This window comes from Canis lupus, chromosome 3, assembly GCF_003254725.2.
Source record: "Canis lupus dingo isolate Sandy chromosome 3, ASM325472v2, whole genome shotgun sequence".
Taxonomy (NCBI): domain Eukaryota; kingdom Metazoa; phylum Chordata; class Mammalia; order Carnivora; family Canidae; genus Canis; species Canis lupus.
The window spans coordinates 58,176,503-58,203,824 of record NC_064245.1 but is presented as its reverse complement, the minus strand read 5'-3'; the positions used below and the strand labels follow the sequence as shown (position 1 = coordinate 58,203,824).

At 44.3% G+C, this 27,322-nt stretch overlaps 1 protein-coding gene across 4 annotated transcripts; it reads left to right on the top strand.

Moving 5' to 3' along the window:
• Positions 1 to 1,062: 1,062 nt before the first annotated feature.
• On the top strand, positions 1,063 to 22,476 carry MORF4L1 (mortality factor 4 like 1). 4 transcript variants are annotated; one of them, XM_025437470.3, is made up of 13 exons: positions 1,108 to 1,303; positions 5,449 to 5,495; positions 7,071 to 7,138; positions 9,976 to 10,092; positions 11,140 to 11,226; positions 11,644 to 11,724; positions 15,680 to 15,705; positions 16,381 to 16,469; positions 17,375 to 17,476; positions 18,610 to 18,698; positions 19,188 to 19,360; positions 19,841 to 19,925; positions 21,710 to 22,476. In XM_025437470.3, the coding sequence occupies exons 1-13, from the start codon at positions 1,264 to 1,266 to the stop codon at positions 21,792 to 21,794; spliced, it is 1,089 nt and encodes a 362-aa protein (XP_025293255.1). In that variant the 5' UTR covers positions 1,108 to 1,263; the 3' UTR covers positions 21,795 to 22,476. The 4 variants fall into 4 exon arrangements, with proteins under 4 accessions (XP_025293256.1, XP_048964476.1, XP_025293255.1 ...); XM_025437471.3 differs by lacking the exon at positions 9,976 to 10,092 and having other exon boundaries at positions 1,063 to 1,303; XM_049108518.1 differs by lacking the exon at positions 11,644 to 11,724 and having other exon boundaries at positions 1,119 to 1,303.
• Positions 22,477 to 27,322: the final 4,846 nt, after the last annotated feature.

The following is a 27,322-nucleotide window of genomic DNA, read 5'->3' as shown; positions in this document are numbered from 1 at the left end:
GCCAAGATGAAGTCAGATGTTTAAGCGACTGCCCCACCCAGCCACCCCCAAATAAAGTGACTTTTAAAGATATTTTTATTAAGGTACATGGTAGGTATGGTGATGTGCATGACTCCTAAGTGCACAGCTTGATGCCTCCTCACCTATGCCAACAGCAGGTAACCACAGCAGAGGGAGAAGCAGTACCCATCCTGCACCCTCAAGCTCGCCCGCCCGGCCCCCTCCCACCCTCGTTTACCACTCCCCTGATGCTGGATTCCCTCCTACATGAAGAGCGGGCTGTGGGAACCGATGGTAGCACGGTTGGCAAAGCTGTGGGGAAACAGGCTCTCAAAGGGGTGCTGGAAATGTCAGCTGATGAGGCCTTCACCGGGGCTACCAACGTGCCCCCCTTGGATTCCGGGGCCTGCATAGATTCGTGTACACCGGTGTCCCGCAGCGGAGCAGCCTCTGAGGCCTGCAACACCGCCGGCACCAGACAAGTTAAGGTCTGTTCATCCTTAGGGATGCGGCGAGCGCACAGACGCGCTGCAGGCTCACGGGGTGGACGTGCACCCACAGGGACCCCGCAGGGAGCTCAGGGAAATGTCCGCACTGCACCTGGACGGGGAGGCTCGGCGGGGAGAGGCCGGGCAGGGGGTTGGCGGACCGGGCGGGAGGCCGGGCAGAGGGGAGGTGGACCTGGGTCGTGCGATCACAGCTTCCAGGCAAACCCCAAGTTCTCCGTGACGACACAAGGTGGGGGGTGCCAGGTGCCGGCAGCAAGGGGCACCCACGGCCGCCACCCCCACCCCACCCCCACCCCCACCCCCACAGCCGGGTTACTGGGGCCGGGGCGGCCCCGAGGAGCCCCGAGCGAGGGAGGCGGGCGGGCTCGCAGAGACCCTCACTCCCGTGGGGTGCTTCAGGGGTGCGGACGGGCGGGAGGGGGAAGGGGGGCCCTTCCCCTCCCCCTCCCCGTGCCCAGGACTGCTGCCCCTCCCCCGCCCCGTCTCCGTCCCCGTCCCCGCGGAACTACGAGTCCCGGCATGCCCCGGGGCGGCGCGGGCCTCAGGGCGCGTGCGCGGCGGGCGGCCGTTGGCTGGGGCGGCGGCTGCGCGGTGGCGGCGCGGTGAGGTCTGCGGGCGCTGGCAAATCGGGCCCAGGATGTAGAGCTGGCGGCGGCTGACGGCGCGTCTGACGCGGAGCTGGGTGGGGTAGAGAGTAGGGGGCGGTAGTCGGGGGTGGTGGGAGAAGGAGGAGGCGGCGGCGAATCACTTATAAATGGCGCCGAAGCAGGACCCGAAGCCCAAATTCCAGGAGGGTGAGTCGGGGCCCCCGGGGAGAGGCGGCGGGGGCGCGGGGCCGGGGCGCGGGGCCGGGGCGCGGGGCCGGGGGCGCGGGGCCGGGGCCGGCGGGGGCCGACGCGGGCCGCGGCCGGCGGCGCGCAGCGCTTGGTTGGGGGGTCGCATTGCGGCGGGGGCGGCGGGGGCGGCGGCGGGCGCGGGCGGGCGGGCGCGGCGGGCGCGGGCGGGCGCGGGCGGGGAGGCCGGGGCGGCGGGGCAGCGGGCGCGGGGGCCGCCCATTGTGGGGAGGCGGCGGGCGCGGCATGGCGGCGGCGGGGCGCTGATGTGGCGGGGGGAGGGGCGGCGGCGGGGCAGGCCCGCGGGGGAGGGGCGGGGCGGGGCGGGGCAGCCCGGGGGCGGACGGGCGCGGCGCGGGGGCGCGGGGGCCGCGGGGGCCGCGGGGGGGCGGGGGGAGTGGGGCCCCCGCGCGGGAGCCGAGCGCTGCTGCGAAATGGCCGCTGCGAGGCGAGGCGAGGCGAGGCGAGGCGGCCGCGCCATCATGGCGGCCCGCGCGGGCTGCGCAGCGCCCCCTCCCGGCGGCCGCGCGGGGCTTTGTGCGCGGGGGCCGCGGCGGCCCGGGTGGGCGGGGTGCCCCCTGCGCCTGCCCGCCCCGGCCCGCCCCGCCCCGGCCCGCCCGCTAGGACCCCGCGCGCCGGAGGGGGCGCCCTGCCTCCGCGGGGAGGGCTCCCGCCCGGGCGTGCGGCGCTGCAACTAGGCGTCCAGCGCGGTTGGGACTCGTTTGGTTTTGTAAAAGTTATTATTTTTTAAGATTTTATGTATTTATTCACGAGACACAGAGAGAGGCAGAGACACAGGCAGAGGGAGAAGCGGGCTCTCTGCGGAGAACCCAGTGTGGAACTCGATTCCAGCGCCCTGCAGCCATCCCTGAGCTGAAGGCGACGCTCAGCCGCTGAGCCAGCCAGGCGCCCCGGGCGTTAGGGTTCCGGTGATGGATCTGCCCGCCCCACCCTACCACCCCCCGCAGCAGCCCCCGCAGGACGTTTGCATCTCCAGCCCTGCGGTGTGCGAGATGCATGCGGTGTGGACGCCCCTGACCCGAGGTCGCGGTGGTTGTCCCCGAGCTTCCTGAACGTCCGCACTGCGGTTGGAGTGTTCAGTCGCAGTTTTGTCTCTGGCTGGCCCTGTGGTTGCTGTGTGGACGGAACCGTCCTGGGCGGGGCCCCGAGGTGCTCCCTGCTGGGTGGTAGTGGAGGAGGGCCACTGCCTGGGCTCAGCCCTGCCGCTTTCCCTGGGAAAGTGCTCCACCAGGGGTGGGGGCGGCTGCAGAGCCACGTGCTGCGCTGACCCCTGCAGACCCTGTCCAGGGCCATCGCTTCCACGGGGTTCTCCTCTCTGGCCTCCTCTAAGTGGTTGTTTGTAGGACAGGTTCAGAGAGCAGGAATGCCTTGCCGGTGGGCACAGAGTTAGTTGTTGGGGCACCGCAGGACTGATTGGTCAGAAACTGTTTCTGCTTATGGTTGCTGTAAACTCGAAGTTTTTCATCAGGGTTCAGCACGTTGTAGGTAAGCAGCGTTTGGGTGCAGTGACACATCTGTCTGTGTGGGACTCCATTCTCCTTTTGAAATTCTGATACAGCACAGAGTAAACTGTTGGCATTTAGCCTGCTGTCAGGGAGGGCCTTTTTGCCTTGCCAGGAATTCACCGGTGGTAGTAGCTTCTGAGCATTTCCAGTGCACACAGGCCAGTGGGTGGAGGGGGCCTGGAGTCTCATGGACCTTGATGGAAGAGCACTGGACAGAATTACCTTTGTTTCAGGATACCGGAAGGATCAAGAGTGGGCAAAGGCTTTACAAACCATATCTGATATGCTGGTGTGCTCTTTTCCCCCATTACAGGTTTTTCTCCACGTACATGAAAACTAGGCCGTAGGTGTTTATTACCCTGGCTCCTATGCCTCCTGTTCACTGTGTATTCATCAAGACAATAGGAGGGTCAGGTAGCCAGAATGGAGGTCAGAAGGGCCTCAGTCTCAGGACAGTAGACTTTTGCAGAAGCCAAAAAGGAATAAAGCCATTTTCAGGGTGTCTTTATTCTTTTTTCTTTTTAACAGGTTCCATGCCCCACGTTGGGCTCCTGACACAGGGCTTGATCTCAGCCCCCCTAAGATCATGACCTGAGCTGAGATCAGGATTTGGATGCTTCACTGACTGAGCCGCCCAGGCGTCCTTAAGGATGTTTCTAAACTGTGCCTGGAGAGTGAAGTTAGGAGACACAAGTCTGTTGTTTGTTAGTATTGGACCTTCCTTATATCCCCAGGGTCTCGTCCTTGCCCCTGGTATTCAGTGATGGCTCCAGCCCAGTTCCCCGCTGGGCTCTGGACTTGTATACCCAACTGCTTCCTAGACGGCTCCATTTTGGGTGTGCTGGATCCACTCTTCAACAGTCCAAAACTGGCCCCCCCTCCCCCATTTCCTGTTCTGGTTAATGCTTCCACAGTCTAGAAGTCTTTAAATGACCACTTTTGCATAGTCGGTTCTTCACGCGTACCTGCTTTTGGTTCAGACCTATTTCTGATTTCACCGTGGACTGCTTATTTGTAGTCTCCACTTGAAGCTTTGCATAGGCCCAGGAACCTCTGCACGAGAATTACATGGAGAACTTCGATCAAAGTAAAGTTCCTGGGGCTGCTCAGAAGGGTCTCATACAGGTCCCTGGTGTAGCTTGAAAATCTGCAGTTTAAAAAAAAACTCCTGAGATTCTTGATCACATTTGGGAATCCTCACAGGATAAAGTCCAGACTTCATAACGTGGGACTCCGTGATCTGTGTAGCTTTGATTTCTACTTTCATATGTTATCCAGTGATAGTGAACTATTTATACTTAAATGGTAGGTAGCCTAATAGTGTTTCCTTGTCATGTTTCTATGCTTTTGTACTGGTTGCTTCCCTTTCATAGGGCTCACCTGCAGGCAGCCTGCTTCCCCCTATGCCTATGTCTCTGCCTCTCTCTCTCTCTCAGGAGTAAATAAATAAAATCTTTAAAAAAACAATAAATTGGTGAAAACCTTATTGCCCTATAGTTTTAAGAGTTGAGCTGGAGGTGCCTGAGTAGGTTAAGCATCTGACTTTGGCTCAAGTCATGATCTCAGGCTCCTTGCTCAGCAGGGAGTCTCCTTCCTCTTCCCCTCTTCCTCTTCCAATGTGTGCTACTCTCTCAAAATCTTTAAAAAAAATGTTGAACTAGTAGGTCATTTTTAACGATTTTAGAGCTGAAAGAGCTGTTTGTGGTGGAGTACTTTTGTTATCTTTGGGTCTGATGAATCCAAGGGGACTGAAAATAACGTGCAAGAAAATCCATTTCTATAGTAATTGAAAGTGATCTTCAGGTCTGCCAGGAATTCACTGCCTGATTGTCTGATGAGCCAAGTTGGCTTCCACATCTTAATCCCTTACATTTAGTTACTCTTGCAAGTCTTAACTGTAGGTTTGACATAGAGTATGATTTCCGAAAGTTAGAATTCTTATTTTAGTTGGCCAGTAAAAGGTTTGGAAGGAGAAGATAATAGGGAGATTATAGGGTTCTAAATATGGAAATATTTTAGGGGCCCCTGGGTGACTCAGTTGGTTAAGCATCTCACTCTTGATTTTGGCTCAGATCATGATCTCGGGGTCCTGCTGTGGAGCCCAGCATCAGGCTCTGTGCTCAGCATGGAGTCTGCTTGAGGATTCTCTCTTTGCCCCTCCCCTCTGGTGGCCCATACCCATGAGTTCTCTCTCTCCCAACTAATTTTAAAAAATCAGGAAATATTTAAAAAATTGTGTTCTTCAGATATTGAAAAATCCAAATCCTGCCAAAAGGTTGATACAGTGGATTTTATTGGTTTATAAGGTGTTAGATGATTTGATGATCTACATAGATTGACATTCTACTCAATTTTTTTTTCTGTTTACAATGTGTATGAAGGTGATTTTTTTGTTGTAAGGTACTATTGAAGTTTGACCTGAAGTATTAATCTGTACATAGCCATACTCTGCCAGTGTTTCAAGGAATACATGGGAACACATGATGACCCTCCCACGTGACCCTTAGGTATGAAGAGAAATTAAAATTAACCTGGCATTTTTTTTCTTTTTTCTTTTTTTTTTTTTTTTTACTCTTACAGGTGAGCGAGTACTGTGCTTTCATGGGCCTCTTCTTTATGAAGCAAAGGTATGAAATCTGTTTTCCTTTGAGAAGTTAGCTGAAATGACTGGTCAGATGACTTTTGAGCATCAGATTTCAGTGGTTGGTAGGAAGAGAGTTAGTTGCCTTTTTCAGATTGGTAGTCCATAGAGTCCGAATGGGTCAGGTACAGTATTGCCACCTTGTCTTTTACCTTGTGACCTGCTGATGGCCCAGCAGCTGGAGGGAGCATTTGAGGGGAAAGGTAAAAGCCTGGTTGTTTGTGGAGCAAGTGCATTGTGTACTTAGTGACTTGTGAGAAAATACTGCCAGTCAGTTTTGGGTGTAAATGATGCTGAGTGAGCTCTAAACTAACATGGCTGCGTTAAAGATAAACGTGAACATTAAAAAATGTGACAACATTGAACTTGCTGGTTTGTCTGTCAGAGTTTGAACCCCAGGGGCTTCCTTTCCTCTGTATCAGTGCTGTGGTCCCGCAGTCAGAACTGATTTTACATTTAGCCGGAGGTAAATGAGATGATGTGTTCCCAAGTAAAACAGATTTCTAAAAGTATATTGTTTCTGCTTTCAATGCAAATATGTTGTGACTGTTTTTAACACATAATTTTTAAAAACAGTATATAAAATAATAAAGCATTTAGTTAAATACAATTTCTACAGCATCTTTGGTATTTATATGTTTGAAAATGGTCTTAATCTTGAAGTGCCCATGTGACCAAATAATAACTGTTTTTACGATTTCTCAGTTGTTTCAAATACATAGATGTGTGTTTTTAAAGTTCTAAAATGGCTGAATATGGATTCATGGAGAATCTGGTAACTTTATGTTTTAATGATGTCATACTAACACTCCGTAAGTTGTGAATTCTATCAATCGTTTATATCTCTGAATGTTACTTTGTTGTGTCACCTCCACTAACCTGGCAGATTTTTTCCCTCAGGCAGCAGAAACTCCAGGGAATGATTTTTAAATGGCTGTTGGGATGGCTTAAACTATCATGGTTCTCTTGGTTTACTCAGGATAGACTTAATCCAGAACGAGTAGTGATTGCTTGTCATAGTTAATGATTTCCTCATAATTCATTCTAATTTGGCTTCTTTTAAGAACATAAGATGTTTTTCATCTGTCACTTGGCTAGTTGCTGATATTCTGCAGCAGAAACAGTTGATTGCCTTCCATAGGTAAATGACACTTTTTAATAATTTGGTATAAATAATTTTCTTTAGCTAAGTTTGTTTTTGAAATACATAATGGCTTCTGGTTGGTAGACTTTGAGAAAGTGCAAACACGGCTTTAATTAGCCGTTCTTGGAGTGCTGAGCCCATTGATTTAAGCGTCAGGGTGACCTCTTAGGGGGTTTTCAGCTTTGCTAGACTGGATCCAACAGATGGTGACTCTGAGCATCTTTATGACTGGTGATGAATGTGAGGAGCCCGGAGCTTGAACTCCTGCCTCTGTGAGAGTCACATTTTGTTGTGCTCGATTTGGCCATCAGTCTGAAAGGAGTGTCTCTGAAAGATCGCATACTTGAAAAGCACACGTGGTGATGGTTGTCTTTTTCAAAACATATTTCTGAGTGAACTTTTTCTTTTTTATTTCAGTGTGTAAAGGTTGCCATAAAGGACAAACAAGTGAAATACTTTATACATTACAGTGGTTGGAATAAAAAGTGAGTATTAGTATTAGATCTTTAAGAGCAATGTTTTATTTCTAACAAGGTAGCTTGTGTCCTGTGTGTCATGGTTTTAACCTAATACATTTATCAAAAGCAAGGGTATTGCATTTGTAGTATGAAGAAAGTAATAGAAACGAGGTTACACAGCCATTTCATTTTGAATTCTTTGGATTATATCTGTTCTAGTAGAATGTCTAATAATTGTTAGGCATCCAACTATTTTTCTGGTTTTGGTACATCTTAGTACAGCTTGAGTTTTTTGCCTTCAGCACAAATTCATTTACTATATGTTATTGCAAACAGTTATACTCAGAGCTAGTTGGATTTTCCTGCCTAGAAAAGGAAAAAGGATAAGGTTGCCTGATTAGGAAGTAATGACCAACTTTTATATTCTGAGCTTTGGTAACAAATTAGGCAGAGAGTGATTTCATATGGTTCACTTTTTAGAATATTAATACAGATACAGAAATTTAATTACACAACCTAATGTTTCACCTTGAAGAGTTATTAGACTTTTTTTTTTTTTTTAAGGAGTGTTGTACTGATCTGTTGTTACCGGGAGTAGACAATGGTCATAGATTGAACACATTCTAGGATATCTAGCCCGTGGAGCTCTTGTTCAGTGATGAGTCTTTCTCTTTGGGACCCCAAATATCACACACAATAATGGACTCTTTTTTGGTGCTTAAAGTTGAAGAGCCTGTAATTTTTACTATGAGAGGTTTTAAATGACTTTATTAGTGATATTTTGTCTTTCAGAGATTGCTAGAAAGTAGTTCTTCAGGGGTCGTTTTCTAGCAGCTTAAAAGGCTTTGTGTCACCTGTGCCCTGTGCATGGTCCCCCATCTGGTTTGATGAGCACTGTTGGTATGCAAGGAGGTATTCTTTGGGACTTTGGTCTTGTTTCAGGTGACACAACCCAGTTTGATTTTCTTTTTTTTTTTTAAAGAAAAGTTTTCACAAAATGCTTTTAGCTAAGAAGAAATACCAGACCCTTCACTTTTCTTCCATTAGTGTAGTTGTAGAAAGGTGGAGATCTAAGATGTGTAAAAGCACATTTCTGACAACTTGTAATTTTCCCCCCCCATTTAATGATTAAACTATTTCTAATAATGACAGCATTTTAAATAGAGAAATTGGGAAAGTAATGGAGAAAACTATCCTTTTGTCTTGTAGAAGTAAACTCATTGTAAATGTGATTTCAGTAGGAGTGCTACATTACTTCTCATATCCAGGGAAGTTCATCGTATGGCTCCTGGTGTATATTGTAGATTTCCCTATTGAGAAAATGTTTAAACTGTATTTCAGTCTTGTATTATTTTACATATACTCTTGTCAATATTGGGTAAAGTTGAGAACATTACAGTAAGAATCTCCATTCTCTACAGATCATAGACCATCTCATTTGTGTGCATATCATGTGTAGGAAACTTAAAGTCCATCTAGGAAATAAAAAAAAAAACTTACATTCATGGCATAGCTTTGTCCCCCTCTCCATGTACACTTGTAAATAATTATTTTAGCATTTCATTGTTATAGCTGTGAATACACAGTTTTTGTGCTTAACTCTTTTATGTACAATATATGAGTAAATGTATAGCTTAAAGACTTGGGTTTTGAGTGACATTTGTAACTTATAAAAAATTGTGAAAGTGCCAAATGCTTGTATTTCCTGATTTTGTGGCTTCAAAATAATGTTTTTTCCCTTTTTAGAGTTCAGTAACAAAAGTAAATGATAAGCTGCATAGATTTGTTTTCAGCTAAGTTTATATGCCGATTCCTTGAAAAAATAATTTAAAAATGGCACTAAACATTGGAGATCTTTAGTATCTTTGTAGATGTGTTGAGAATATTAATGAACAAAGATGTATTTTTTATAGGTGATTAGGAATGTAGATCAATATATGTAATTTTGGAAAATTTGATCTTAGTGAGTTTTAAGAGTTACCTTTAAATAAGCCCATTTTAAAATGAGGAGTTACTCAAATGCCCAGCAAGCGTGTTACGTTTATGTTTAGTACTGTGTAAGCAGTGCCACGGGTCAGTGTTATGTGGGAATTAGTGACAAGCTTCCTTTGAAAATTCTGAACTTTTTTATGCTTGTGACCTGTGAAAATTTCTGAACATCTGGCCTTGAGTTGTTACTACCCTCAGTGATATTCCTCAGAGCAAAAGATGTTATTTTATTTTCCTGTGGTTCAGCAAGGATTTTCAGCTTCTGACACATAAAGGAAACTCTGGAATTGATTTGGTTTTTATTTATTTTTAAACTTGTTATTTAAATTTTTTTTTTTTTTTTAACTAAATGCTGTGCTCAGTGTGGGGCTTGAACTCATGACCCGGAGACCAATGAGAGTTGTGTGCTCTACTAACTGAGCCTGCCAGGTGCCCCTTGATTTGGTTTTTAGATTGAGGTACTTATTTAGATGCATCTTCTCTCAGAATGGAAAGGGATTTGCAAGTTGCAAGCCTTAAAATGGAACTTCATGGTAAATAAAAATTTGCCATCTCTTAATTTAGAATGGGAATAGTTCTAAGTAGATGTATAAATAAAAGTAAGATTCTCACTTTGAAAATGGTTTGTAGGATACTTTTAGAAAGTCATACAACAAAAGCCCAATTTCCAAATTGGAGTTTTTTTTAACTTTAGTAAATATGTAAATATTTTCAAAAGCACAGTAGATAATATATTTCTAAAGTTTCAAAAACCTTACTGGAACTTGTTGACACAGACAATTAAATATTCCATTTGTAAATAAATCTTAATAAAGCTTAAGCTAAATTCTGCACCTAGTGACTGAGATTACTTTGTACTATGCTGTCTGTATCAGAAGTGCTGTGAGGCCCAGGCGCTCTGAACAAACTTTGAAGACACGTGAGGATATTGTAGCCCTTTTTCCTGTTCCTGAAGGAGCTCCCTCAGTACACCACCCCCTCCTGACCTCTAGGTAAATGCATGTTTTCAAGTTTTCTCTAGGAAATCATATTGAGGATTGCTTTTTCATTATTTATTCTCCTTTTGGCTATCTTATGTAAGAGGTCAGAGGTGGGAAATCATTAAATGAAAGATTTTGTTTTGAGGCTACATCTAACTGTGTCACTAAAGGAGCTCCCTCGGCAGGAGAAAAGAATCACTTTGCATGAATAGTTAAGCCTTCCCTAAGAAATACTTTGTTTTTGTTTTCCCCTTTGGGGAGAAAAACCACATCAGAAATCTGGAAGGAGCTTTTCTACATGCCAGGATGCTTAAGCAACTAGATATTTTTCAAGAGTGGTTGGTTCTACCTCCTGATGTTCAGAAAGCCATCTCTGGATATGTCTTGGAAGTTAGTACATTCCTTGGTCGTGAGTGAGTGAAGGTTGAGGACTGTGTAGTCTGATAAACTATGATAATGGTTTGATCTACAGTCTTAGCAGAATAGGTCTGGATGGTATTTGAGTGTGATCAACTTAATCACGTTTCTGACCTACCTTTAGTGTTTATGTGTCAGACTCGCGACTATTGTGTATATATTATTGAATTCTTAGAATAATTCTGTCAGGGTAAGTACCGTTACCCCCATTTTACAGGTGATGAAAATAAGACACAACTAGTTCTGTCTGTAACTTTGCTGTTATATTACAATATTGTTAGCTTTTGATGGATTCTTTCATTTTTTTGGAAATTAAAATTCTTTAAGATCTCTTTATCCTGTAAAGGTAGTTGCTTAGAGACTCTTAAGTGTCATGCTCTTAAGTCATTTGAAAAAAGGATTTGAGTAATCTGCTTTTGGAATCTGGCAGATTTAGAATGCTGCTTTTGATATGAAATGTTTACTTCCTTTACAGAACAGATTTTCATTTTAGTTGAGAATGGATTTGTAGTCGTAGCTAGTTAAATTTTGTCAGAGAAATCCAAAGTCTTACCTCTTGAATCTCTAAAAAGTAATTGGTGGACAGAATCTAAATAGTAGTAAAAAATAATTTTGAATGATAATTTAACTTCTCTTTTTCAGTTGGGATGAATGGGTTCCAGAAAGCAGAGTACTCAAATATGTGGACACCAATCTGCAGAAACAGCGAGAACTTCAAAAAGCCAATCAGTAAGTTTTGCAGCACGAGTATGAGAAATGAGAAATGTCTATAAATTTAATTTTGAGAAATGGAAAAGTAGAAATCATGTTGGCTGCCTGCCTAAAAAATGATTCTTGGTACCTATCAGCTGCTGTGTGTTGGGGCTTTAACTTCGAGCAATCAGAGAAGCCTTTTCTAGAAAAAAGGAGTTGTTAGCATACCGGTCATTTCTTGAGTCTGTCCATAGAGTTAGGTAGAAAATAGCAGGATGTTGTTGGAATTCCTGTAGTTGCAAACTCACTGTGATCTTCCTTCCTGATTCTATTATACTTGGAAAGGGACATGGGACGTCAGTTTGAATATAAATCTCAAATGGAATCAAGGTGGCACGATTTACTTTTCCACATACTCATTTAATGACAACTTTATTGAAATTATTTTTGAAGGGAGCAGTATGCAGAGGGGAAGATGAGAGGGGCTGCCCCAGGAAAGAAGACATCTGGTCTGCAACAGAAAAATGTTGAAGTGTAAGAAGCTCTCTTTGTTTTAATTTTGCATATTGTTTTATACGTGAAATTCAAACTCAGTACTCATTATCATGTTTTAGGATTTATTGAAAATGGAAATTGGAACATTTTTGACTTGAAAAATGCCAATGAGAATCGCATTCTCAAGTGTTGGGTTGTTGAAAATAGGTGATAATTAAATACTCCTTAATTTCCCTTAGGTTTTTGTACCACCCTGCCCCCTTTTTATTATGGTGAAATATATGTAACTTAAGATTTACCACTTAACTCCTTTTTAAGTGTATAATTCAGTGGCATTGAGTATTTTCACAACCCTTACTTTTTAAGATGTATTTGTGCATGTATGTTTTTTAGAGTATTATCAGTTGGATACAAGTCAGGTAAGGTATTTTTTGGGTAGATTTGGTTCTCCTCTAGCACTAAAAATAAATACTAGTTTAATTCTTCTCTTGAAACCCATGGTAAGAATGTGTGAGATGTTAACAGTTTCAAATTACCTGTCCACCCCATGGGAGAGGAAACATTTCTTGTTAACTCTTAAGATTTAGAATATCTTGGTAAAAAAAAAAAAAAAACTGTGTGGAAGTCATACACATATGACAAAAACTTTAATCAAAAGATCATTTGGGATCCCTGGGTGGCGCAGCAGTTTGGCACCTGCCTTCGACCCAGGGCGCGATCCTGGAGACCCGGGATCGAATCCCACGTCGGGCTCCCGGTGCATGGAGCTTGCTTCTCTCTCTGCCTATGTCTCTGCCTCTCTCTCTCTCTCTGTGTGACTATCATAAATAAATAAAAATTTAAAAAAATTAAAAAAAAAACAAAAGATCATTTTATTTCTTGTGATTTGATTATTCTCCTTTAAAAACAGGTAGTTTAATGAGAGGTTGTATTCTTGTCAAAGGATCAAAAGTGACAGTGCTCTAAAATATGATTTATCAAAGAAGTTTTTCCTTAGAATTATATCATATTGCTTTACAGTTAGCGGTCTGGTCTGACTTTACTACCTAAATGTGAGATGTTAGTCATGAAGGTAATTAGACGTTTGGAAGGTTGAGGTGATAATTGATGGCCAGGGAGTGGGTGTGCCACTGAGGGTGTCCTGTAGCTTTCATTAATAAACAATAACAAATGATGCAGTTTTTTGGAAAACTGCCATGTGGTAGTATTCATTAGGGTTTTAATAGCAAGTGAGTCTTAAAAGTCAGCAGTTTTCTCATATGGGAGAATATGATGGATTTATATCAACAAAATAATACATATTTTTTAAAAGATTTTATTTATTCATGAGAGAGACAGGCAGAGGGAAAAGCAGGCTGCATGCAGGGAGCCTGATGTGGGACTCGATCCTGGAACTCCAGGATCACGCCCTGAGTGGAAGGCAGATGCTTAACCGCTGAGCCACCCAGGCATTCCAGTACAATAATATTTTTGATATGTTAATCCTTTATCATGTTAAAAGTTGGTGTAGAAAATTAGTCTACATAGTAGTAGACTTAAAAACTTAGTATTTGAATATAAAGCGTACATATAAAAATGGTTCAGTAATTACATGAAATAAAGTTTTATTTATTTATTTATTATTTTTTAAGGTTTTTATTTATTCATGAGAGAGGCAGAGACACAGGCAGAGGGGGAAGCAGGCTCCATGTAGGGAGCCCAATGTGGGACTCAATCCCAGGTCTCCAGGATCAGGCCCTGGGCTGAAGGCAGCACTCACCTGCTGAGCCACCCGGTTGTCCCTGAAGTAAAGCTTTAAACTCAACTTTCCCTTCCTTGGAGAATTGGGACCTCTTCACATTTATGGACTCCTGGGTCCTTTTGAGGGCTTCTAGGTGTTTTGGGTCTTCTGTGTCATCAGGTAGGATAAAGGTATATTCTAGGATCACCTGGTAAATTTTGTGCCCTAAGACCTGGAACTTCCTTTTTCTCCAAGAGCCTTTATTAATAGGAAAGATGACATTTTATTGAGCTCATTATCTGGGTGGTTAGAGAAGACCTCAAGTAATTTTTAGCATTGCTTTTCCCTAGTAGAATAGCAGGTATATTTTAAAGTATATGGAAATAATGAGTAATTAAACCTGACAATATTTTTCCCCCATTTCTTTCATTTTGATTTGAGTTTTGATACATTTTTTTTTTGATACAATTTTTAATGTTTGGTTTTATCCTACTTGATCTTTAGGGTTTAGTAATTGTTCTTTTTCTGAATATGCATAGAGAAGTAAAGTAAACTTTCTCTTTGTTAACATCTTGGTCCTTAAACTTTTTTTCCCTAAACTAATAGTGAATATGCGTGATGTTTGTTAGTACTTTGGCTTCAAAAGGTTGTGCTTTGGTTCATTGTTTAGTGGAATGGCTTTTCTTAAGAGTGACTTAGGACTTCTCTTATTTAAATTGAAATCTAACAGCTAATATTTTGACTATATACTTGGTCATAGGGCTTAGAGAAAGAAACAGCACTAGCAGTTTATTGTAGGAAATTTTTGCAATATGAGAAAGCTTGCTTTTTAATTAACTGTAAGCAAGAAGGTTGAAGCAAGAATGTTCGTGATTCTTTGCTGCTGCGATTCATTTAAGTATAGTTTATAGATTATATAATTAGGGCCCATTGTCAGTGTTTTTCCTTTAGTTTTGTCATATAGAATAAGTGTTTAAGGAATGCCTGTCAGAGCTCTAGGTTTCTCTTAGCCACCACCTGTGTTCTTTTTTTTTTTTTTTAAGATTTTATTTATTCATGAGAGACAGAGAGAGAGAGGCACAGACACAGGCAGAGGGAGAAAGAAGCAGGCTCCATGCAGGGAGCCCGACAGGATCACACCCCGGGCTGAAGGCGGCGCTAAACTGCTGAACCACCCAGGCTGCCCGCCACCACCTGTTCTTAACGTGTATAAGTAAAAATTTATGGTTTAATCTGACCCAGAAATAACTCTCCAACAAATACTTGTGCTCCAGAAGTTTAAACTTAGAGAAGCAGGAAAAAACTTGTACTTTTGGATGGCCGGATTTTTTTTTTTTTATATTATTCATGAGAGACATAGAGCCAGTGACATAGGCAGAGGGAGAAACAGGTTCCATGCGGGGAGCCTGATGTGGGACTCAGTCCCTGGGACTCCAGGATCACACTCTGAGCCGAAGGCAGAAGCTTAACCGCTGAGCCACCCAGGCATCCCAGATTTTTGTATTTATAACCAAACATAAATTAATTTGAATTGCAAAATGAACCCCATGCTCTAAATTAGGTCAGTGCAATTAATAACATTTATAAATGTTTTTTAAAGCAGTAGAAGAGTCCACATAATCCATTGTTCTGGTTCAGTCCCACCAGATGTAGGCCATAATTGTGGGCTTCAAATGGATTTCCTTGTGTTCTATAAATAGTTGTGTGTGAAATTAAAATTAATAATTTACTGTTTGCTAGTTTGTAAATAGACATGAGTTAAGTTGCTGTTAGAAATGTGGTGACCAAGAGTAAGGAGACATTAACTTTGTTCTATGTAGGGGAAGAAGAGAGTATTAGGTGTTGAGAAGGAGGGAGTGTCCAGTTGAGAGTAGTTTAGGGAAACTGGCCAGTGAGGGTGGCATGTGCCCTGCACCCTAGTCTCTGAGCTTTCTGGTACTGAGTTAATGGAGGAACTTTATTTTGGTGGAACTAATAATGTAATCTTATAAACCATATAACTTACATGCTGTGAACTTGTAAATTAGTAATATCCTAGAACTCTCCCAACATGGTGGTTTTGGTTTATTTTTGTATTATATGGAGGGAGGTGTGAATTTAACCATCTATCAATGAAAATTCTTATCTAAGCAGGAAACTATTTGCAGCTGAGTCTTACCATCTAAGGCAGTATTTCCGTATGAACTTAACCATTGTAAAGGGGAATTCACAGAGGCAGCTTTAGTAGCAACAATCACTTATTTTTCTTTCTTTTTTTTCCCCATCCCCTTTTAGGAAAACCAAAAAGAACAAACAGAAAAGTAAGTATATTAACTTTGTTAAAATTATTTACTTTTATTGCATTTTCATTTTGAAATTAGTGTTAAAATGTTAAAACTTGAAAACTTTTTAGAATAGGCATATTATGTTGGTCATCTCAAAGATGAGTCACAACAACATTCTATAGAGTCCATCCAGTTCATAGTATCGTACGTGGGTAGTAGAGATCCAACTCTGACATTCTTTTTACCATGGAGAGACCTATGTCACGGTTAGTCTTTATAATTGAGAAGAACATATTTTGGGGCAGCCCGGGTGGCTCAGCGGTTTAGTGCCACCTTGAGCCCAGGGTGTGATCCTGAAGACCTGGGATCGAGTTCCGCATTGGGCTCCCTGCATGGAGCCTGCTTCTCCTTCTGCCTGTATCTCTGTGCCTTTCTCTCTCTCTCTCTTTCTCTCTGTCTCTCATGAATAAATAAATAAAAATCTTAAAAAAAAAATAGTTTGTAATAAATATCAGATGATAATATTGGTAAATGTTACCTGCTGCTATAAAGTTATATTTTTGGTAAGACTTTAAGATTCTTTGCTTATAGATGCAGGCAACTCCTGTATAATGGGAACATGAAAAGAGGAAGGGGTATCATGGGACTGGTTTCCTCACAAATTTCTCCTGTATTAAGCTGAAATCTCCTCCTTGTCCTGAATCTGTGCAGCGCCTGGAAACGGAGATGGTGGTAGCACCAGTGAGACCCCTCCACCTCCTCGCAAGAAAAGGGCCCGTGTGGATCCCACTGTTGAGAATGTGAGTGGTTCCTCGACATATTAGTATCTGTAGTCTGTGCAATCAAACAGAACTTGAGTCTTGAGAACATTGTTAACCAAATTAACTACTGAAATAAAAATACTCCTATATTTGGATGAAGGATTTTTAAAAAATACATCTTTCTTTATTTCACTTGTAGCTCTGAATATGTCCCTGTTATGTCTTCCCCAGCTCATCATCAAATACTTGTTTGCAAGCTCTGTTGATGTACAAGACTAAATATATTTCATTGATGTTTCACTGTATAGACTAACAATTCATATTAAACAGTTTAGTATGTCCGCAGATGACTTAATAAACCCATAAAAAATGCCACAAAAGTTTTATCTGTGCATGCATGAGAGTTTAGAATTTCTTTAAGTGAAAAATGTCTTATTTCTAAAGTTTGGAATTTGGAAGTAGAGTTTTTATTTAATTTTAATATAAGTGAAGCCGAGATTAGGAACCTGGTATGCTTAGAATGGTATGTTTTGAAAACAGGCACTTTTGGGCAGTTAGTGAAGACTTCATTAGGAGTCAGTACATTTGATTTTAGATGTTAAGTAATTTCATGGTAGTCGTGTTTGGAACAGTCCTTGGTATCAGCGATAAATATGAAAACACCAAGTTAAAGTGCACCCAGTCTGAGTGCTCGTTTACAAAGAAAAGAAAATGTGATGATAAGTTTGTGCCTTCACACAAAAAGGCACCAAATAGACGAATTCTCTGTGAAGACAAGATTCTTTGCTCCCAGCAGTTTAGCTATAGGGGTTTTTCATTTCGGAATTGTTGAATGCCAACTCTAGCAGTCCACCTGAATACTTGGTGCCTCTAGAGATTGAGAAAATCCCTGTAGTTGCTGTCTCAAAAGATGGGGTTTCAGTGCCAAAATCTTTTCTGTCCAGGAGGAAACCTTCATGAACAGAGTTGAAGTGAAAGTGAAGATTCCTGAGGAGCTAAAACCATGGCTTGTTGATGATTGGGACTTAATTACCCGACAAAAACAGGTACTTTGAAAGCTACATAGATTGTCATCTAGAGATGTTTTTGCTAGTGTGAAAAAGAATTTTAAGGAAAAATCTATATGGACTTGAATACTGAAGGAGTATGAGTGATGAGTGTTTGTTTTTTTTTTTTTTTTGGATGAGTGCTATTTTAATTCAGAGACTATGAATAGTGTGATCGCCAGAAAGCATGACTTGGAAAGGAATACAAGTACGGCTATAAAGTCTCGTGAGTTTATATTGAGAAAAGGTTGAGAGAACTCAATTTTGGAGGGTGCTAGGATAGGAAATCCTTCTGAAAACCAATAAAGACAAGCATGTGTTTTCCTGTTCTGCTGTTACTGAAAATGAGATATCCTTCCATAATCTTGGGACTAGTGAGGTGTGATGAGAAGCACACAATACTTCCTGTAAGGTCTTCTGAATCTGTTCCAGTTCCTGTGTCTAATTACTAGTGTAGAGAACACGGCATTGTGAGGTACACGGGGGACATTGCAAGGGTTCCATCGTCAAATCCAGATAGATGAGCCAAGTCTTAAAACAGGTGGCACGGGCAGGAAGGGGGTGGACTTGGAGTGTGACTGGTTGGGGCTCATGAGACTTCAGACCTCAGTCACAGACAACATGTGGACCTCATTTGTTCTGGGGCCCAACTCCTGGTGTCAAACCTTGGCCTTATCAGGGATTCAGACAAGTGACTTGGCCTCTCCATGTTTTAATCCCTACCTCACTCCTGATGTGAGGATGTAGAGCAGTTTTAGGAATGCTTCAAACAGGGTCTGGCACATGATGCACATGTAGTACATAATGTCCGTGTCAGGAGCCAACCACTTCTTTGTGGTGCATTCCATAGATTGTGAGTAGTATGAACGTATGTCCAGTAGGTTGCTCATCTTCAGGGCTGTGCTGTCCAATATGGCAGCTGCTAGTCACACTTGGCTACTTAGTTGAAATTATTAAAAATTTTTATTAGTTCCTCTGCTACATTAGCCTTGTTGTAAATAAATGCTAAACAGTGCCATTTTCTATTTCATTACTGTTAGGTGGTCTTTTATTGCATAGAAGCTTTTCCAATGTAATTTTTCTTTAAAAATAAATAAAAATACTGGAATTGAAGTGTATTTTTGTTTTCATAGCTCTTTTATCTTCCTGCCAAGAAGAATGTGGATTCCATCCTAGAGGATTATGCAAATTACAAGAAATCTCGAGGAAACACAGATAATAAGTAAGAATATATAAATCTTGAAAGTATACACAAAAGATTTTTCTTTTAAGTATTATTAGTTCCAAATAAATCCTCTGAAATGTCCACTTTCTCTAAAAAAAATAATGCCATCAGAAACCAGCAAAATAAAATTTCATTGATTCGACGTGAAGTTTGGCCTCCAAACTTACTATTTAAAGCACCAGACAGTAAATATTGTATGTGAAATTGAAGTTATTATGTGTAAGTGTATATAACCACAATACACAATTGTTTGAAGATGTTTTTAAAAAACATTTTTAGCCTCAGGGCTAAAGCTTGCTTTACTTCTGGAATTGATTTTTCTTGTTCTTTTGTTTAGAGCTCTAAAAATCTGTTCAGTAAAAGTTCATTGTTATAAGTTCAACCTTCAGTTCAAATCTCTCACTCTTACATTAGTTGAATTAATCTCTATTTCTCAATTCTTTTCAGTGACCTGCTTTGAAATAAAGATTTTTGTCTCTCTGTCAGGGAGTATGCTGTTAATGAGGTTGTGGCTGGAATAAAGGAATACTTCAATGTGATGTTGGGCACTCAGCTACTCTACAAATTTGAGAGACCACAGTATGCAGAGATCCTTGCAGATCACCCGGATGCACCCATGTCCCAGGTGTATGGGGCACCACATCTACTGAGATTATTTGGTAATATCCTCTTTAAGAAAAAATGTACTTTTTATCCTTTGGGTTTTTTTTTTTTTTTTTTTTAAGATTTTATTTATTCACGAGAGACACAGAGTTGCAGAGATACAGGCAGAGGGAGAAGCAGGCTCCCTGTAGGGAGCCCAGTGCCTGATGCCGACTTGATCCCAGGACCTTGGGATCACGCCCTGAGCCAAAGGCAGACACTCAACCACTGAACCACCCAGCATCCCTGTCCTTTGGATTTTTAATTATTTTATCTTTCCTGGTTGGCATCAAGGGGTAACAGAAAATAACATAGAATATTCCATTTCAATATTCACTTTTTATCTAAAATACTAAATATCAAATCTGTTTAAAAGTGATGAGTTTCTAAAATCTGTATTTTAAAGGAGTCAGCGATTTCATCTGCTCCCATAATGACCATAGCGCTTACAGAGCTATCTTGAATGTAACTTGGACTACATTGTTTTGTTTACACAGTACGAATTGGAGCGATGTTGGCTTATACTCCGCTGGATGAGAAGAGCCTTGCTTTATTGCTCAATTATCTTCATGATTTCCTAAAGTAAGTTTACTGGTATGCTTGAAATTAAAAACATGAATTAGTACGGTGTAGTGGAAGTCACTCTGATACATTGGCAGTGTGGACAAGAACAGAGCAGTGAGGGGTGCCAGAGTTGAGGCTGTTAATGGGGCAGCATACGTGCAAGTGGTGAATGCCACAAACTGCTGGAGTGGTGTCTGATGGAATCAACTAGCCAGTCTTTTGGAAGGATCCATGCTTACTGTCACAGATCAAAATTCTAGACTGAATCAAAAGTTTAAGTTTAAAATTGAAACTATTAAGATAATGATGAGAAAATGGTAATATTTTCATTATCTTTAGAGTTGAGAATGGTTTTTCTAAATACTCAAATTGTAGAGGAAATAGTCGACCATGTAAAAGATTTAAAATTCTGTGATTAAAAATAGTAACAAAGAAAAAGAGTTTGATCAAGATGAGCAAAGCGATGACAACCAGTACTCTGGGATCCCACAGGGGTGGCAGTACCGTGGGCTCCTGAAAGTGGGGGGTTCCCATGGTCCGAGGATCTCAGTCCCGTTGGCCAAGATTAAATAGACTGCAGAAATGGAGAAGGAGGGCAGTTGTGTCTGCCCGCTTTTTGGAGGGTGTTCTGGCAATGCCTTTTGGAAATTCCAGTGTGCTTCCCTCGGACCAGACTGTTATTCCTCTGGGAACTGACCCCGTAGAAAAGTTGAGGTGCATAAAGATTTCCAAATGCATGAAAATGTAAGATTTATGTGTATGTAGATAGTAATGCAGAATTGTCAACACCCAAGCTGCCATTAGAGGGTGTAGGTGTAAACACACTGATGAGGAAGCTGTCCGTGTTGTGGTGTTGAAACAGCCGCGTTGCAGGAAAGCTAGGTGTGGTTGGAGTCCCCTCATTGACAGAGAAACATTTGTACTCTTGGGAAAAGATTAGAAAATTGTGGATCATACTGAAGGGTGGGTTAGTTCTTGGGCACAATTGTGGGAGGGAAGGTTGGAGTGGTTAGTTTCTATTTCATATATTTCTGTATTAGAATTTTCTTAAAGTGACACCATGTATTTTATAATCTCAACATTGCAACACATGCCTGGGTATCTACACGGCTTTATAGTGCTTGCTCTGTCTTTATAGTGCTTGCTCTGCCAGTGATCCTCTCAGCCCGATTTCTTTATGAAATGAAAGTGTTCTATTGCTTGAGGGCTTCAGTTCAGGACCCTTGGATTTTTTTTTTTTTTTTTAATTTTTATTTATTCATGATAGTCACAGAGAGAGAGAGAGGGAGAGACACAGGCAGAGGGAGAAGCAGGCTCCATGCACCGGGAGCCCGACATGGGATCCGATCCCGGGTCTCCAGGATCGCGCCCTGGGCCAAAGGCAGGCGCCAAACCGCTGCGCCACCCACGGATCCCTGGACCGTTGGATTTTTATGGTGTTTGTCAGTTTCCGAATCTGTTTCATGCAGAGTTTCTAAGAGCTAAAGAAAACACCATATACTGCTTTAGGATGCAACGTCTGCTTTGTAAAGATAGTCTAAGCTCTCGCACTGGTGTTCTGAAAACACCTGTTCTTTTACCGTTCTGAAATTGGGAGCAACTCTGGACCTACTCTGGACCTCCTCCTTCCTTGATGCATGTTGTCTGGTGGGTGTAGCCCAGTGTATCTGAATTGTAACCACAGGGTTTTACCTCGAAATCTTTAGTGTATCTTGCAAGAAACTGTGCAGCTTTTGTGCATTGATTTAGTTCGAGGTAGGATTCTCTTTCATCTTTGTAACTGACTAATACTTTATTTTTAGGTACCTGGCAAAGAATTCGGCAACCTTGTTTAGTGCCAGCGATTATGAAGTGGCTCCTCCTGAGTACCACCGGAAGGCCGTGTGAGGCGAGGCGCAGACCCTCGCTTCGTTTGAATCTCTGTAAACACATTTTTGTTTAGTCCTTCTCTTGTACAAATGATGTACTTTGAAAATGTTAGTGTATAACAGAGTTGATGTTTGTTTTCTGTTTGATCTTAAACAGAGAAAATAAAAGGGGTTACAGCTCCTTTTTTCTTTCCTTTTTTTTTTTTTTTTTTTTTTTTCCATTTCAAAGTTGCTACCAGTGTATTCAGTGACGGACAACGGAGAGACATACTGTAGATGGTTCTATTGCCTAGTCGACAAAGCTGCTTTGAATGCTGGTGGTTCTATTCCTTTGACACTACGCACTTTTATAATATGTGTTAATGCTCTATGACAAATGCTCTGATTCCTAGTGCCAAAGGTTCAATTCAGTGTATATAACTGAACACGCTCATCCGTTTGTGCTTTTTTTTTTTTTTTTTTTTTTTAATGGTGCTTAAAGAGTCCATCCTTTGCAGGCCATCCATGTTGTTCCTTAGGCATTTTATCTTTGCTCAGATTGTTGAAGAATGGTGGCTTGTTTCATGGTTTTTGTATTTGTGTCTAATGCACGTTTTAACATGATAGACGCAATGCATTGTGTAGCTACAGTTTTCTGGAAAAGTCGATCTTTTAGGAATTGTTTTTCAGATCTTCAATAAATTTTTTCTTTAAATTTCAAAGAGCAGTGTGCTTGTGTGGATGCATTCTGAAACCTTTGTACACTGTGTATTCCTTTCATATCTAGACTGATTTTTCAGGTAGGTGTTTAATTTTTTTGTTTGGCCATATTTATGGAAGGAGGTGGTTGGCTCAGTATTGAGCCAAGAACCGTTGGCAGTTTGCTATTGAGTTGTGGCTAGCAGTCCATTTTGGGCAGTAAGGAAATTTTTACCTGCTTGACACTGGCTTTCTAACTATTGTAACATGTTTACATATTCACCATGCCTAATATGTAGGATTTTCTTAATTATTCATTAACCTCGCCCCTCACTTGTAAATGGAGCATAAGAATAGAATTGACAGGTTCGCCTGATTGTACTGAGGGCAGTAATCTTCCATGGACACTCTGTGAAGTGTTGGTGAGTATTTTCACTCAGCAGTGGTTCTTGGTGCGGCTGGAGAACGGGCTGTGTGGCGGAAAGAGTAGCTGGACTAGAGTATAGTCAGGATGGCCCTGAGGGGCAGCTATAGTTCACTGATGTGTATCAAGAAGTGAGATTGGGTTAATGTTAAAGTCTCTGTTTATTCAACGTATAGCTGAGATAGGTCCTTAGTTTTACACGTATGCCATCGTGATTCTGTATTCGTATTTACTGTGAAATGACAGTTGAGGGCGGAGTCCTGGCAATGTTGGACCCTTCTGGATCTGCTTGTGGCAAGTGGCGCGATCTAGAGTTTTTAGTCTTAAATTTATTTCTTGAGTGAGTACTTGAGCCACACGAAAGGCAAAGCTGGAAGGGCAAGAAGGAGCTTTGCTTTGTTCCTGACGAGGGTGGTATGAGACCAGCACTCCTGGCTTCTCCTCCCTATCCTTCCCTCGTCCACTGTGGTTCAGTTAGTAAGTAGTGCATCACTTCTCCACGTCCTGCTTTAGTACCGGCCTGGAACCTGATGGCCGTATCTGTGAAGGCCTTGCCTGCTGGGGTGACTGGCTCACTGTCGGGGCGGGGAGCGGTGGCTGTGTTCCCAGAGCCAGTGTGTCAGTGTGCCTGTCGGCACCATGATTACTTGGTTGAGACAGGTTTGTATTTGTCCTGTTGAATTAGTTGTGACATTTTCTGGGATACTGATCCTGCTCTGGGTGATACCACCTTTCCATGCCTTTCCCTTCATTCTTCAAAAGCGGAGTAACCCTAAAATGTGTTTTTTTTTTTTTTTTTTTTTTATTTTTATTTATTTATGATAGTTACATACAGAGAGAGAGAGAGAGAGACGCAGAGACACAGGCAGAGGGAGAAGCAGGCTCCATGCACCGGGAGCCCGACGTGGGATTCGATCCCGGGTCTCCAGGATCACGCCTGGGCCAAAGGCAGGCGCCAAACCGCTGCGCCACCCAGGGATCCCCCCTTAAAATGTGTTTTATAGGCACTTTTATAATATGTGCGTAACACAGAGATACTACATGTAAAATACTTTGAATAATAAATAGAACGTTGTAAGCATGAGGAAAAGAATGTGGGGATTCAGACAGCCTCCTGTTGGGGGTTCTTAGCGCAGAAAGACACAGGAATGTGAACCTCTGCAGGAAGGCCATGGGAGCTCAGGCCCGGGGGCAGGGGGGTGGCGGTGGGGTGGGGTGGGGGGAGCTCATGTGTGGTGCGGCTGTACTGTGCAGTGGTTCATCCAGGTGTGAGGAGGGGGCAGAGGCCTGGTGGGCTGACTGTGCAGGTCAGGACGCCGTGAGGTTCTACCTCAGGAGTGAAGAAGACAGAATTATTTCTACGATAAAAGTAAGCTGTTCACCTCAGTGTGTGAGACAATGAAAACAAATCCAGAGGAGGTTTGAGAAGCAGACTCAGTCTGCTAGATTCAATTTACTTCTTACAGAACAAGCATCCTGAGCCAGCCTCTGAGAGTCCACATCTGGGAGAGGCTAGGACACTTCATTTTCAGAGAGGGGTGGTTGGGATGGGGAATTCCAGCAGAAACTTAAGTCCGGCACCTAAGTCCAGAACCAGGACCTCCAGAGAGCTGGGAGATACGGGCCAGGCCCCAGCGGCTAGGGGCTCTGTGCTGGGATGTATCCCATGGTGACAGCACCTTTGCGGACCCACTGTAGCAATTGATCTAAAGATTGAAGCGGCCCTGTGAACCTTGAGCATGACCCAGGAAAACCCATTTGGACATCTGTCCTTAAAACCCAAAGATGAGGGATGCCTAGGTGGCTCAGTGGTTGAGCATCTGCTTTTGGCTCAGGGTGTGATCCCCCGGAAACGAACTGATTGAGAACATGAAGGGAAAGGTAAAAGAAGTTGTAAAGGTGGGGTCTATTCAGATCTATGTGTATTAGTAGTTGTAAGTGGCTAAATGCTTCTTAAAAGTGTCGCAGTCCTTAAAGGAACAAAACCCGGTATGCTATTAGGAGGACACCTCTTAACATTCTGGGTGGTGCTGCAGGAAGAAGGGGAGCTGGATGCCTGCGTTAAGACCTGCTGCTTAGGGACAGAAGTGAGGTTTTCTTTCTCATGGATAGTGGGGGGACTTGCTGGGGTCACAAGCCAGATGGGAGTGCCACCTTGGTGGGGTCCCGGAGGTGCAGCCGTCTGGCTTACTTTGGAGTGTTGCCGTCCAGATGAAGGCCAGCTTGCCACATCCTGCTCCGCCTACCGAGGCGTCTAGAGCAGGAGGTGCTACACTGGAAACTCGGTGGGAATAGGAGTCCTTCTGTTACAAACCACGTGCCAATGTTTGCTCCCTGTTCCCGCAACCCTGGGCTCTGGTTTGCAGAGCATGTCAGGTGTGAGAGCCCGGGCTGTGGGAGGCAGGAGGCGACGTGTGTGTGCGGGGCTTGTGCGAGGCTTGTGCATCGGCGCTGTCGCCGAGTGAACGAAGGACTGTTGGTACTTTGAGGCTAACCTATCGCGGTAACCTTTCTTCTTTTTGTTAGATTATTTTAGAGAAACTGAGCAGTGGGGACAGAGGGAGACAGACTCTGAAACAGACTCCCTGATGAGCACGGAGCCCAGTGCTGGGCTTGATCCACCACCCTGAGACCATAGCCTCCGTCAAAACCAAGAGTCTGATGTCTGCCCAGCTGAGCCACCCGGGGGACTCCTCGGATGTTCATTAGTTTCAGAGTATTTGTTACTGCCCACTGTGTGCCAGGATGAGGCTGGGGATTGTGGCCACAAGAACAGACGGGGAGAGACATCACGTGAGACATCCTCACCCCAGCCTGCAAGTGCACGGGAGTGAAGTTGGGCGAGAGCCTGAGGAGATCCATGTTCCTCAGGAAGTCAGGGTGGGCATTCCTGAGAAGGGGGTGCTGGAGCCAAGACGGCATGCTGAGCAACACAGCCTGAGCACAGGACCTGGGGCAGGAGGGGGTGCGGGACCTGGTGTCATCCTCTGCTCCAGGAGCTCTGGGGACCACTTGAGGCTTTGAGGGGAGGAGGCAGGGAAGGCTCACGAGAGGACTGGCGTCTTGAGCCATTACGCTGGCTGCAGGGTGTGCATGGTGGCAGACAGGAGGCCGCGGTGATGCTTGGTGGGGCAATGGCGGGGGCTTGGGCATGGTGTGTGCCAGTTTGGTGAGGTGGAGGGGTGGGGTGAGGGGGCCCGCGTAGCTCACCCTGCCAGCTCAGGGTGAGGGTGTGGGGATGAGGGGAGGTCCTGACAAGGTGCAGGGATGGGGCTGGGAGGGCAGCACACCTGCCCACGCCGAGCCCGTGGCCCACCAACCGCAGCCTCAGTGCGGAGCTTCCAGGGACCCTGCGGTGCTGCTGGCAGTCGGGGCTGGGGGTGGGCAGGTGGTGCGGTGCAGGGCAAGCTCGGAGCGAACGCGGGACCTCCTGGCCTGACCCTGGGCGGTGAAGTTGTGCCCAGCTCAGGCCTGGGGAGGGGGCTGCTGGATGGTGCAGCCATGTGCCCAACAAGTGTCCCGGGCTGTGGACTCATGAGTAGTGAACGTGATCAAACAGAGCGGTCCCCTTGCAGAGTGCTGGAGAGACTGAGTCAGTTCTGGAAGGTTCTCTCTCGCAGGAGTTAGCTGTGGGGTTGGGGAGGGGGCAGGCTGAGCGACAGGAGGTTGGGCTCCAGAGGCTGCCCTGCGGTGGAGCAAATGTCCCTGTCCCAGAGACATCTGCATGGTCTTGGCACCCACCACAGACCTCCAGAGGCTCTTGGGGCAGGTCCACCCCACCCCCTGCACCCCTGCTGGGTCATGAGAGCCAGGGGGTTTTCTCTGGATCACCCGAGCTGCTGGTGATGTGTGTGGAAGTCCATGACCCCCATGTGCGCTTGCCGTGGTTCTGGAGCACCTGAGGCCTGTCCTCCGCCTTGGGGACTGGCCAGGGTGAGGGGGTGGGGTGTGGAGGGGGCCCACCAAACATTTTCCTCCACTTTTTATTTTGAATTCAGTGGAAAGGTTGCCAGAAGAGCAGGATGAAGGGTGGTCGTAACGCTGGGCTCGCTGCTCGTGGATATTGTGGCCATTGTGGCCACGCACGCTCTGCACACGCACACCCTAGCCCTTGGCGGCTCTGAACCACCGGACAGTAAAGAGGAACTTGAGTGCATCTTTAGCAGCTCAGTGCAAGCTTCTGTCTGAAAAAAACTGGCCCGGGGCTGGGGGGTAGTGGGAGGGCGCCACGGAGAGGAGCTCACAGGGTCTGTGTTCCAGGTCTAGGAGGGGGGACCCTGGAAACGGGGAGCAAGATCCCCCAGGGCCCCCCAGGACCCGCTAGGGCCTGACTCTTAGGAGCAGCTGGGGTGCACATGGAAGGTTGTGTTGGTTCCTGAAACCAGCTGTTTGCCGCCAGTCCCCCGTCCTTCCTCCGCCAAATAGCGAAGCCAGCTGCCACCTGC